We start from the raw sequence: 12,297 nt of genomic DNA, 5'->3' as shown, positions 1-12,297 counted from the left end.
CCTTCCCTTTTTTTTCCAATAAATTATAAAGATTTTCCTTTTCCCACCTATTTCCATTATATATAAAATAAAAAAAAACCACTAGAGCTATACCTTGAGTGCCCTACCATCCATTCTTAATTAGCACATTCGTTTAGATAATATCACCAACTTTAATTTTAACACCTATGTGTTCTATTGTACTATTGTCGTTGACATCTTTTGATGATCTGCTTCTATCACTGCTTGTTTGTCCCTACAACCACACACCCCCACCCCCCCCTCCACCTCTTTGTCTCTCTATCTCTCCGCCCCCCACACACACACCTTAAACCAGCTTATATTTCAACTCTTTCTTGGACTCGAACGCAAGTTCTGTCGAAGGGTCATGAGGACTCGAAACGTCAACTCTTTTCTTCTCCGCCGATGCTGCCAGACCTGCTGAGTTTTTCCAGGTAATTCTGTTTTTGTTTTGGATTTCCAGCATCCGCAGTTTTTTTGTTCTTTATCTTGAAGTGTTGAGTCTAATGTCAGGAACTTTCTACGATGAATGTTCAAAGTGCACTGCAGCATGAGTAAGCAAAAAAGAGTAGCAAAGAATTTGACTGAAGTGCAGCAATTAAAAAGGAATCTTTCCACACAACATAAAACTAGCCCAATTTTACATTCCTGCCCACCACCCCTCAGCCAGCAATGCCAGAAGCAGGATAACATATCATTCATCTTGCCTGCCTTGTGGGGCCTTGCTGTGCACAAATTGACCACCACCGTGTTTGTCTGCAAAGCAACAGTGTCACAAAACAATTAATCCCTTCAATGTAATGTGCTCTGAGTCATTATGAGGACAGGCTAAGGTGGATTTGTAATATACATTCTGGGCGCAGTGGCACTTTTCACTGTTCCACCCTCCATAAATTCATCTACCTGTATCCAATCCCTCCGAAAGTCCCAGTCTCTCCTCACCCAACCTTCCCTACACGAGCCTCCCATCACTAGAACCATTTAATTCAAAATCTCTATCATAGGAAATAGGAGCAAGAGTAGGCCATTCAGCCCGTCGAACCTGGCCTGCCGTTCAAACAGATCATGGCTGACTATCTACCTCCACGCCATTTTCCTCCACTATCTCCATCTCCCTTGATGTCTTTAGTATCCAGAAATTTATCGCTTTATGTTTTGAACATGCTCAATGATTGAGCTTCCCCATCTGTTAATCCTTCCACAGCCTCACCACATCCTGTTTCTGCAAATTCCTCCAACCCTTCCCGAATCTTCTCTTCCTCTGACTTCACCAGTTATCCCTTGTCTTTGTCCCGCAAATGGTGACAGGGCCTTCAGCCACCCTCCCTCCTCAATCCTCACACCTTTCTTCACTTGTTTGAACTTGCTGGGCCAACTTCTTGAGAGTCAACCAAATGGGTCCAAGCTGCGATTGCCCACGGGCCAGTCTGTCTCATCACAGCTCTGCTAAGCCAAGCTAAGCCAATTCTCACGCTATGTCTACACATGCATTTTCAAGCAGGAGTGTCTGGGTAATAATTCTGGCATCAGCCCATGACCACCAAGGCCAATTGTCATTGCTGTTTGGACTGACTAACTCAGTGCAGTCTAGGGATTGAGCCTGAGGGGTTTTTTCCATCTGTGTGACTCTGTTGTAAAAGAATTCGACATAACCAGAGGTCCTGAAAAGTGCAAAGCAAATTCTATCCAGAATTCAGAAGTCCTTTCCTCCTTGATGATCAGGAATAGTCTGGCTGTATCTCCATTGCAAAGCTAAGGTAACAGCTCTGGAACAAAAATAAACTTAGAAAATTAGGGCAAGAGGCTGGAACATATTAAGGTTAAGACTGTATCCAGTCCCAGGCTTATCTGATGCTAAGCATTTCAGCTGTGGCTTTGCAAATCCTTGACTTGCTGCTTCAGCCCTTGGCAAGTGCATCCCCTGGTGGCTGGTGAAATACTGCAGTTTGAATATATCTCTGCATTAATAATGTGAAATAACCCATTAGCATTTGACTGCTAACTGCCATTTGCAGCTTTTGAAATATTTTGTTTTGCTTTATTTTATCAAAATATATGACGCTTATAAACTGAGTGCATCAAAAGACCGCATGTTACTGAACAATTTTGTCCTGGAGCAGAGGTGCATGTTCATCACGGTTACCAGTAAGTGAAAACCTGATGGAATAGGAGAGTTCTGATTGTTATGTGAGATCTTCATATAGCAAGTTGCAACAAGTCCCAGTCACAGTGCAATAAAACTATTCACGTGCTTGAAGTCTCAATGAAGGTAGGAGATAGAAGTGAGCTGACCAACAACAACATATTTATGATAAACGTTATCTTGAAAGTAATAAAATGTCATAAGGTGCTTCACAGGCACATTATCAGACAAAACTGGACACGGAACCACAGGAAGAGTCATTAGGAAAGATGATACACTGAAGTGCGTAGTGTGTATGTCAAGATGCTGAATATCTCATGCAGTTTGTGCCATTACTGGAAGAACAAATTGTAGATGAACATGGCTGGTGTTCACATTCGCTGATCATACTGACTCCAATCAAATCCAATCCAATACTTCTGAAAGCATCACAACAGCATTTGCCTGTGGCCATTGTGGCTGCTGTAAGTGCAACACCATTGCTGTGCCTAAAGGCCCAAATCCACTGTGATCCATAGTCAGAGCTGTGAGGCGATGGTATTTCTGTATGATGTGGCTGTGTGTTCATCTGCCAGAGAGCTGCCCTAATGATGAGCTCTGAATTTGTGTTTACAAACTGTTATTGGCTGAGCTGCTAACCCTTACTGGGCCTTTCAGCATTTGGGTAGGATGAAAGGAGATTCTGAGCCGAGAGAAGATACTTCCCCACAGGGTATTAGAAGTTCAGGGAGGGAGAATGTACCACCACATTTTGTCACAGAGCTGCGGTGGCAGAGGCCGTAAGGCAGGTAAAGCTGTTCACTCCATGTGAGTGGTATGTAAGCATGAGAAGGACCAAAGACAAAGATAATGTTTGGAATTGCCCTACAAAAGATTCTAGTCACATTTTACCCTGCCCAGACATAGCCAAATCTACTTGAGTTTTTCAAGAGCTTGCATATTCCCTGCATGAAAATGCATGGATCTGTTCCCCTTCTAATTAAGCAAAGGGCAAAAGAAGTCGCCAGTTCTAGTCTGGATAGTCGAGACTTCAGGTGAATCGGGGTTAGAGATCAGAGGTAATTGATGCACAGGCATTACTTCAATCCCTAATATTTAGCTCTCACATTGTCAATGTTAGCTTTCCATTATAAATCTCCAAGTCCACATTTACAGTGCAAACAGTTTGTGTTAAATTGTCATGATGCAATTACACCTCTCCTCCAGTGGAGACACTGTTTAAAGGTAACTGTGTGAACATCTTACAGTGTAATTACCACCCCATCCCCACCCCCACTGGAGGGGCTGTTTGTGGGCAGCTGCCAATATACTTCTGGACATAGGCATTTATAATGTGAAACGTTGACAATGCACAGAAATGTAAGATGTTTAATATGTTATAGATAGATACAAATCTATAAACAGTGCTATGTGACGTACATTGCTTTTAATTTTTTCCAGGCCAAGGTTGAGCGGACAGATATTGGGACTCTCATTATCCCTTCAATCACTACTGCCCAAGCTGGTATCTACCTGTGTGTGGGAACCAATTCTGCTGGGTCCTCAGAAGGTCGCATAGAGGTCTCAGTGTTATCCTGTAGGTGTTGGTTTTTCCACAAGTATTGAGTTTATTTGTGCTGATGCCTAAAGTTGTCTCCCATTCAGTTTACTCTTGCTCTTGTCCCCAACTATGACCTTCAGAATAAATTACTCTTCTAACTTCAAGGGCTCTGCTTTAAAAAAATCCATTTCAGATTTTTCCTAACCGAAGGAAGCTATTCCATTTCTCCTAGGTCACAGGTAGCCTCCAAGGGACCTGGCATTCTGCATTCCCCAATCAGGCATGATCTGCGTAATCAGTGGATCCACCACTAGCCAAGTTTCAGCTGAGCAGAACTGGCAGGCTGGCCGATTCTGGTGCTTGAATACAACCAAAAAGCTCAGTATCACTGGGAGCTGAAGCGTTTTAAACTTTCCCAGCTTAAAAACTAACTAGAAAGCAAATCATATTGCAGCAATGAAGGGTTCACACTGGCACCAAATAGGTTGGTTTCTTAGCTTCTGAAACTTGGAAGGTAACGAATATAAGTTACCTCGAGAGTCAGTCTTCTGTAGACACGCATATGGCTGTCTGGGTGCTTAGCTAAATCCCATTTCAACCGAAGGACAACCAAGAATATCCAAGTGCAGATATGTGACAAACCCAACATTCACTCCATTGACTTCACCTCAGAATTTTCCATTAGTGAGCTTGGTGTACAGAGTTTATTTTATTCCAGGAGGTGCCTCCAGAGCTAGTTAAGAACAGAGCAACACATGTTCATGTTTTTTTTCCATTCCTGTGCAGTGGAATTTGTACTTGTTAAAGAGTAACTTTACATCAAGCGCAGTCACTGCAAAAGGTTCTCCATAAGGTGAAATATGATGGTCTTTTGCAGTTGTGATAGTTTCATAATGTTTGAAATGTTAATAAATTAAGTAAATGTCCTTTCTTTTACCTGGTTTATCTTCAAACTAGACATACTCAAGCCATCTTTGTATCTTTAATTGTTGATTGGTCGATCTCCTTTATCAACTTGCCATTATAAATTCCTACATCACATTTATAAAAGAATCCTATCATGCTGCAATTAAACTCTCCCACCAGTTTTTTTTTCCACAAAACATTAACTGGAATCTAGACCCTTAAATATTTGGAAAACTCAAACAATCATTTTCAAACTTACAGTTTAGAAAGTTTTAGTAGGATTCAACCAAAAGCATTTGATTAAAAATGAGCTGACATGTGCTGTTCATCTATTTCACCACTAACCTAACTCCATAAATATTAAACAAACTTTGTACCAGGATCAAAAAGCTCATTTAGAAATTATCCATTGCTCTAAAATGTTATTATCTAAAATAAATGTATCATTAAAATATATTTGCACTTGCACTGCCTTCTGTAATTATAGCCTATTTAATTTGTGGTATCTGCACTTAGTTGCCTGTTTTATCTAGAAATTTCTCAGATTCATCACACATTGAATTCCGTTTGAAGAATGTTGACTCTTATGCAAGCAATTTATGTGTGTTTTTCCCATCCTATCTGCACTTTTTTTTTGGTTTTCAGAAGGAGTTTCTTTGTTCCACATTTTGATCTGTTTGTTTCTGGTGTCTACTCTCCCCACAGCAGAAGAATCTGCACCAATCGCTCGAATTCAGCCCTCTCCTGCCTCAGTAACAGAGGGAGAAATGCTGGAGTTATACTGCCAGGTGACAGGGGAGCCTCAACCCAGGATCACATGGCGCAAGTCAAGTGGTTACCTAACGACCAATCACCAGGTGTGCAAATGTAATTTCTGGATTGGGGATGGGCAAGGGCAAAGACATCCCAAGCTTTTCCCTGTGGAACTCTTCAAGGAAGAGGATGGGAATTCTCCCAGTGTCCTAGCCAATGTTAATCTCTCAACCAATATCAGTACCACAGATGACCTGGCCATTTATGTCACTGCTTTTGTGGGAGCTTGCTGTGTGCAACTTGGCTGCACTGTCTCCTACATTGCAATAGTAGCATCACCTCAGAAGTACCTAACTGGTTGCAGAAGGGGCACTGGGATACCGTGCGATCATGAAACACAAGCCCTTCCCTTTCTGGGTCACTGGGCAGTAATCAGGAGAGGGAATCCTTCTTCCTTCTTCAAATCTTTGTTTATCAATCAAATATCAAACTCAGGAAAAGATCTGACATTCACTCTGATGAGGTGCATCAGATGTGCCGTGCTTAGCAGTACATGTCCTGATTGCTGAAAATAATCATTTGATTCTTGAAATGTGCGCGTCGCTGGTGGTCAACATTTAATGCCCTTTCCTAATTGCCATTGAGAAGGTGGGTGGTGAGCCACCATTTTGAACCACTGCAGCCCATGTGGTGTAGGTACACCCACAGCTTTTCTCTGTAGTAGTTTTAATACAGTTGACTGGCTTGCTAGGCCTATTCAGAGGGCAGTCAAGAGTCAACCACATTGCTGTCGATCTGGAGTCACATACCAAGCCAGACCAGATATGGATGGCAGATTTCCTTCCTGTAAGGGCATTAGTGAATCAGGTGGTTTTTACAACAATCCAGTAATTTTGTGATCATTATTAACAAGCTAAGCACTTTATTCCAGAGGCACTAATTAATTGAAGTTAAATTCATCTAGCTGCCTTGGTGGGGTTCGAACTCCAGGCCTCTGGATTCCCAGACTAGTAACATTACCATGTTACCATCCTCCAGGTTGTTTCTAAGAAAGGGTTCCATGGCTCTGATTTTGCGGTTGATTTTGTAGGTGCAGGGCCCTGTGTTACGCATTCGGCAGGCCACTGGTGCTGACGCTGGGGATTACATCTGCCACGTTGAAAACAAGTTTGGAATGCAAGAAGTTACAGTCTCTGTGTCGGTCACCTCCAGCGTTTACAGTATGTAACCCACTTGTTCTTATTGGATAGCATCAGATAACTTCTGCCCCATTTTTTTCCCTTAAGGACTGTACAGTAGTTATTTTGATAGGTTCTTTAAGGAAGTGGCTTTGGAGATAGCAAATGCATTGGATGTAATTTTCCAAAATTCACTAGATTTAGGAAAGGTCCCATCAGATTGGAAAGTAGTGAATGTAACGCCTCTATTCAAGAAAGAAGGGAGACAGAAAGCAGGAAACTACAGGCCAGTTAGCCTAACATCTCGCATAGGGAAAATGCTTGAACCTATTATTAAGGAGGTAACTGCAGGGCACTTAGAAAATCTCGCTGCAATCAGGCAGAGTCAACATGGTTTTGTGGAGGAAGAATCGTGTTTGACTAATTTATTAAAGTTCTTTGAGGAAGTAACAATTAATGTGGAGAAAGGGGAACCTGTAGATGTGGTGTACTTGGATTTCCAAAAGACATTTGAACAGGTGCCACATCAAAGGTTACTACACAAAATAAGAGCTCATGCTATAGGGGGTAACATATTAGCATGGAAAGAGGATTGGCTAGCTAATAGGACGCAGAGAGTAGGGATAAATGGGTCATTTTGGTATGGGCAAGCTGTAACTAGTGGAGTGCTAGAGGGACCAGTGTTGGGGCCTCAACTATTTACAATGTATGTCAATGATTTGGATGAAGGTACTGAATATACGATTTCCAGGTTTGCTGATGACACAAAGATAGATAAGATAGTGGGTTATGAAGAGCACATAAGGAGTCTGCAAAGGGATATAGGTAGGTTAAGTGAGTGGGAAAAATTTTGGCAGATGAATATAATGTGGGAAAATGTGAGCTTGTCCACTTAGGCAGGAAGAATAGAAAAGCAATATATAATTTAAATGGAGAGAGACTGCAGCATTCTACAGTGTCTTGGTACAGGAATCGTAAAAAGTTGGTATGTAGATGCAGCAAGTGTTTCAGAAGGCAGATGGAATGTTGGCATTTGTTACAAGGAGAATTGAGTATAAAAGCAGGGAAGTGTTGCTACAGCTGTACTGGGCCCTGGTGAAACCACATCTGTGTACACTTTTGGTCTCCTTACTTAAGGAAGGATATAATTTCATTAGAAGCAGTGCAGAGCAGACTCACTCAACTGATTCCTGGGTGAAGGGTTATCTTATGTGGACAGTTTGGGTCTGTATCCATTGGAGTTTAGATGAACGAGAGGCAATTTTATTGAAACATATAAGATCCTGAGGGGTTTGACTGGGTAGATGCTGAGAGGATGTTTCCCCTTGTGGGAGAGACTAAAAGTAAGGGGTTTCCCATTTAAGACAGAAATGAGATTTTTTTTTCTCTGCACATTGTTAGTCTGTGGAATTCTTTACCCCAGAGAGCAGTGCAGGCTGTGCCCTTGAATATTTTTAAGGCTGATAGATTCTTGATTGACAAGGACGTCAAAGGTTATGGGGGTAGACAGGAAAGTTGAGTTGAGGTCACAATCAGATCAGCCATGAAATGGCGGAGCAAACTTTAAGGGCCGAATGGTCTAATCCTGCTCCTAATTCTTGTCTTGTTCTTATTGATGCTTCCACTGTTCTTGGGAGACCAAGATTTGAGTGTGATTGAATCGATGTGTAATAATCTAGAATTTAAGATTGTTCCGTGAGAGTAAATTGCAGTTCTTCTGTCGGTCATGAATTTTTAACCTTGCAATGTTATTAGAATGCTTGAGGAAATTAAAGATCAAAATCAGTGAAGTTTTGCGTAAATACTTTTAAAAGCACCTCAAGCATTGGAACTGGATCTTGGGAAAGATGTCAGAGTCATTGAAAGGGTGCAGAATAGATTCAACAGGATGTTACCAGGGTTTAAAGATTTAGTTATGAGAGGACATTTGAGACACTAGGGGTTGCTTCATTTTAACAAACGAGGCTAAGATGAGAATTGTTAGCAGCGTAGAAAATCGTAATGGGTGTAGAGGGATCAACTATTTTAACTGGCCAGTCGGTCAGTAACTAGTCAGAATAAGTTAAGATCATCCCCAAGCTAACAAAGGGAAATGGAACCAAGGGGGTTTAAAGAAGAATGAAATATCAAAAATACCCAAACTAAGTAGTTGATTAAGTAATAACATAAAATTTAATACAGATTGGTTAATGCAAAGCATAATCAAAATGAAAATGTGAAACATGTGTGAAACAGAGAAACATCTGGATGATTCCAAGTCAACACAATCAAAGCTTATCAATTACAAGGACATCTCACTGTAAATCAATAGAATGTCATGTCTTGGCATAGAACAGAGATGAGGCCATATCAGAACTAATTGCTACACAATTAGTACAATATCTTCCGAAAAACATTGAACAAAAAGTTCATTATTCAAAAACAGTTCCAATACAACTCAACAATTTGATTCCATCCTTCAATTTTACATTAAGTGTAGGAAGGAAGGTATCTGGGATACAGCCAGTGACAATCTTTTGATCTGTTTGTCTCATTTAAAAACCTCGTCTGGTCTCCACAGCACATAGAACTGCCCCCGTGGTGAAGGTTCACCCCTCACGCATGTCAGTAAGTGAGGGAGAAATGCTGGAGTTGTACTGCCAAGTCACAGGTCAACCACAACCCAGGATTACATGGTACAGGGCAGCTGGGTCTCTATCAGCCAATCACCAGGTAAGTGAAGATGGTGGAACCACCCTGCTTTTCTTTTAATGCAGAATTATTTTACGTGAACAGGAGTGTGTAATCTAAAGTTTAAGTATTGTTGAAGCAGAGAATGTGTTCTGGAAAGAAATAAAATCACCCCTAACATCCAAATGTTGACACTGATAGTTTTGGTATCTATCCGATACTCAGTACTAAATCACTCGGCATTACAGCCAAATGGTAATTCTTTGTGTGAAGCTGGACAGGCTGTTCGACTCGGGCATCACCAGTGTACTCAGCATGAGCCTTTACCCAACATGCATGGCTGTGCATCTTCCCTGGCATGTCAATGGATGGCCATGGGCAATGGGAACACTGGCTCATTTTCCTGTTTTCCATCCTTCAGTCAAAGCCAGCAAATTTCAGCCCTCACTCCTGAGTGGCAACGGTGTGTTGTGGCTGTTTGTATTTTTGTGAATCTTGAAATCAGCCTGGGGGAGTGAGAGTAATGGGGGCTGTGATTTTTCCTGTTAATGCTCTAGGTGGAGGGTCCTGTGCTGCGTATCCTTCACATGACTCCTGCTGACATTGGGGATTACGTCTGTCGCGCAGAAAATGTCCTTGGAATGCGGGAAGTCAAATTCTCGGTCTCGGTCACTTCCACTTCCACTGTACCCTGTATGTAACCTGTTCGTTCTTTTGGTATTTGACTTGCACTTTCTTTGACTCTTTTTATGGCTATTTGTTTTAATCTTGTGCCCACTCTTGACTACAATTGAGATCCATGGATTTTGTGTATTGATTGAAAAATAATGTTACTTCTGAGGAAACAAGATTTAGTTACCTTATAACAGAAAGCTTTACAACATATATAATACCAATTGAGTGGAGTGTACTGGCATCTGTCATTAGGGATAGAGTGACTGAGCATAGCTTTGTTAAGTTGAAGTCCTGTTTAACTAATCTAGTTAGATTTTCTAAGGAAAATGGAGTTTGTCCTCTGTCGCCACCACCCCCCCACCTCCCCTCCCAACCCATTTTATCAATACCTACTGCTTCCCCCACCTGCTGCTCCTCCACTACCGCCCCCCCCTTTCTCTTCGCAACAACCAAAGATCATCCTAGAAGACATTAGCTAAGAAAAAAATTACATTTATATCGCACCTTTCATAAGCCCAGGATATTTCAAAACAGTCTACAGCCAATTAAATACTTCAAAATGTTATACATACCAAGTTTATAAAATAGTTGTGTTTTGGGATTGTCTCTTTAATTTAAGGTAAAATGGAGTAGTGAAAGTGGTCATTTGACCTACTCTGGATTCTGCCCAACAATAAGCCTGGATGTCTTGGTTTCTATGGGGACAAGAGGGGCCAAGTCAAGAGATTTGTTGAGAAGGTGCAAGATGTTCACAACTGTAGACAATGGCAAGAGCATCTGTGCTGACTGTGGGTTGACTGTTCATCTCCAAGTCTCATAGAGAGATGTTAGGAATGTCAGGATTTATAAATTGTTATACTTTAAGCTGACTGTTTAATTCAAAGATAGAATGGAGTCTGGGGTCTAGAGGATGGCTAATTAGCATTTCTGCTTGGAAACAAAACTCATGTGATTCGCGTTGGCATAGAAATGGGCTTTAGAAAAGGGAAGAGTCCATAGCAAACCATTGTGGTAAGAGATTATAAGGTTTCTTAAGATATCACTGAACCTCACAAACCGAAATCTGTCTGCAAGAATCTGTGAGAGAGAGAGAGAGAGCAGAGATATAGAGGCAACTAGTCCTACACCTGAAGCAGAGAAAATGCTGAATCTATTGTTAATGTTGTAGAATGTGGTTGGAAGCTCACACCCGGATCAAAGAGATTGAGTTCATGGAGATTTAAAGGAGGCGGAGGGTTCACCTAGCTTGGTCTAGAGCAGGAAAATCTCCAGTGTAACCTGCACAGTGAAAGCCAGTTCTAGGGTTAGAAGTTATCCAGCTAGGGACAAAGGAAGCAGGTCATCGGGAGAGGAAAATAGCTTTGGACTGAATCTGGGAGAATAAAGTGTCCACTTAAGGGACAGAGTAAAGTATAATCATGGCAGTGGATTTTTGGTCATTTTAAAAGTTAAATGTAGAAACCTTTTTGTAGTTTAGAGTATATATTGCCTACAAAAAATAGTGTTTATCCATAACAAAAACAGAATTACCTGGAAAAACTCAGCAGGTCTGGCAGCATCGGCGGAGAAGAAAAGAGTTGACGTTTCGAGTCCTCACGACCCTTCGACAGAACTTGAGTTCGAGTCCAAGAAAGAGTTGAAATATAAGCTGGTTTAAGGTGTGTGGGGGGGGGGGGGGGGGGGGGGCGGAGAGCTAGAGAGACAGAGAGGTGGAGGGGGGGGTTGTGGTTGTAGGTACAAACGAGCAGTGATAGAAGCAGATCATCAAAAGATGTCAACGACAATAGTACAATAGAACACATAGGTGTTAAAGTTGCTGATATTATCTAAACGAATGTGCTAATTAAGAATGGATGGTAGGGCACTCAAGGTATAGCTCTAGTGGGTTTTTTTTTATAATGGAAATAGGTGGGAAAAGGAAAATCTTGATAATTTATTGGAAAAAAAAAGGAAGGGGGAAACAGAAAGGGGGTGGGGATGGGGGAGGGAGCTCATGACCTAAAGTTGTTGAATTCAATATTCAGTCCGGAAGGCTGTAAAGTCCCTAGTCGGAAGATGAGGTGTTGTTCCTCCAGTTTGCGTTGGGCTTCACTGGAACAATGCAGCAAGCCAAGGACAGACATGTGGGCAAGAGAGCAGGGTGGAGTGTTAAAATGACAAGCGACAGGAAGGTTTGGGTCATTCTTGCGGACAGACCGCAGGTGTTCTGCAAAGCGGTCGCCCAGTTTACGTTTGGTCTCTCCAATGTAGAGGAGACCACATTGGCAGCAACGAATGCAGTAGACTAAGTTGGGGGAAATGCAAGTGAAATGCTGCTTCACTTGAAAGGAGTGTTTGGGTCCTTGGACGGTGAGGAGAGAGGAAGTGAAGGGGCAGGTGTTGCATCTTTTGCGTGGGCATGGGGTGGTGCCATAGGAGGGGGTTGAGGAGTA

At 41.8% G+C, this 12,297-nt stretch overlaps 1 protein-coding gene across 4 annotated transcripts in view; it reads left to right on the top strand.

Annotated features, from left to right (window-relative positions):
* hspg2 (heparan sulfate proteoglycan 2) overlaps window positions 1–12,297 on the top strand; it is a 519,883-nt gene that overhangs the window by 375,190 nt on the left and 132,396 nt on the right. For all 4 annotated transcript variants that reach the window (XM_041206462.1, XM_041206463.1, XM_041206461.1 and 1 more), the window contains 5 exons: window positions 3,584–3,719; window positions 5,295–5,446; window positions 6,433–6,562; window positions 9,081–9,232; window positions 9,748–9,883. In XM_041206462.1, the coding sequence (XP_041062396.1) occupies window positions 3,584–3,719; window positions 5,295–5,446; window positions 6,433–6,562; window positions 9,081–9,232; window positions 9,748–9,883 (706 nt within the window). The remainder of the gene's footprint in view (window positions 1–3,583; window positions 3,720–5,294; window positions 5,447–6,432; window positions 6,563–9,080; window positions 9,233–9,747; window positions 9,884–12,297) is intronic.

This window comes from Carcharodon carcharias, chromosome 15 (assembly GCF_017639515.1).
Source record: "Carcharodon carcharias isolate sCarCar2 chromosome 15, sCarCar2.pri, whole genome shotgun sequence".
NCBI lineage: Eukaryota > Metazoa > Chordata > Chondrichthyes > Lamniformes > Lamnidae > Carcharodon > Carcharodon carcharias.
Note: the sequence above shows the minus strand (reverse complement) of the source record. Positions and strands in the feature narration are given on the sequence as shown.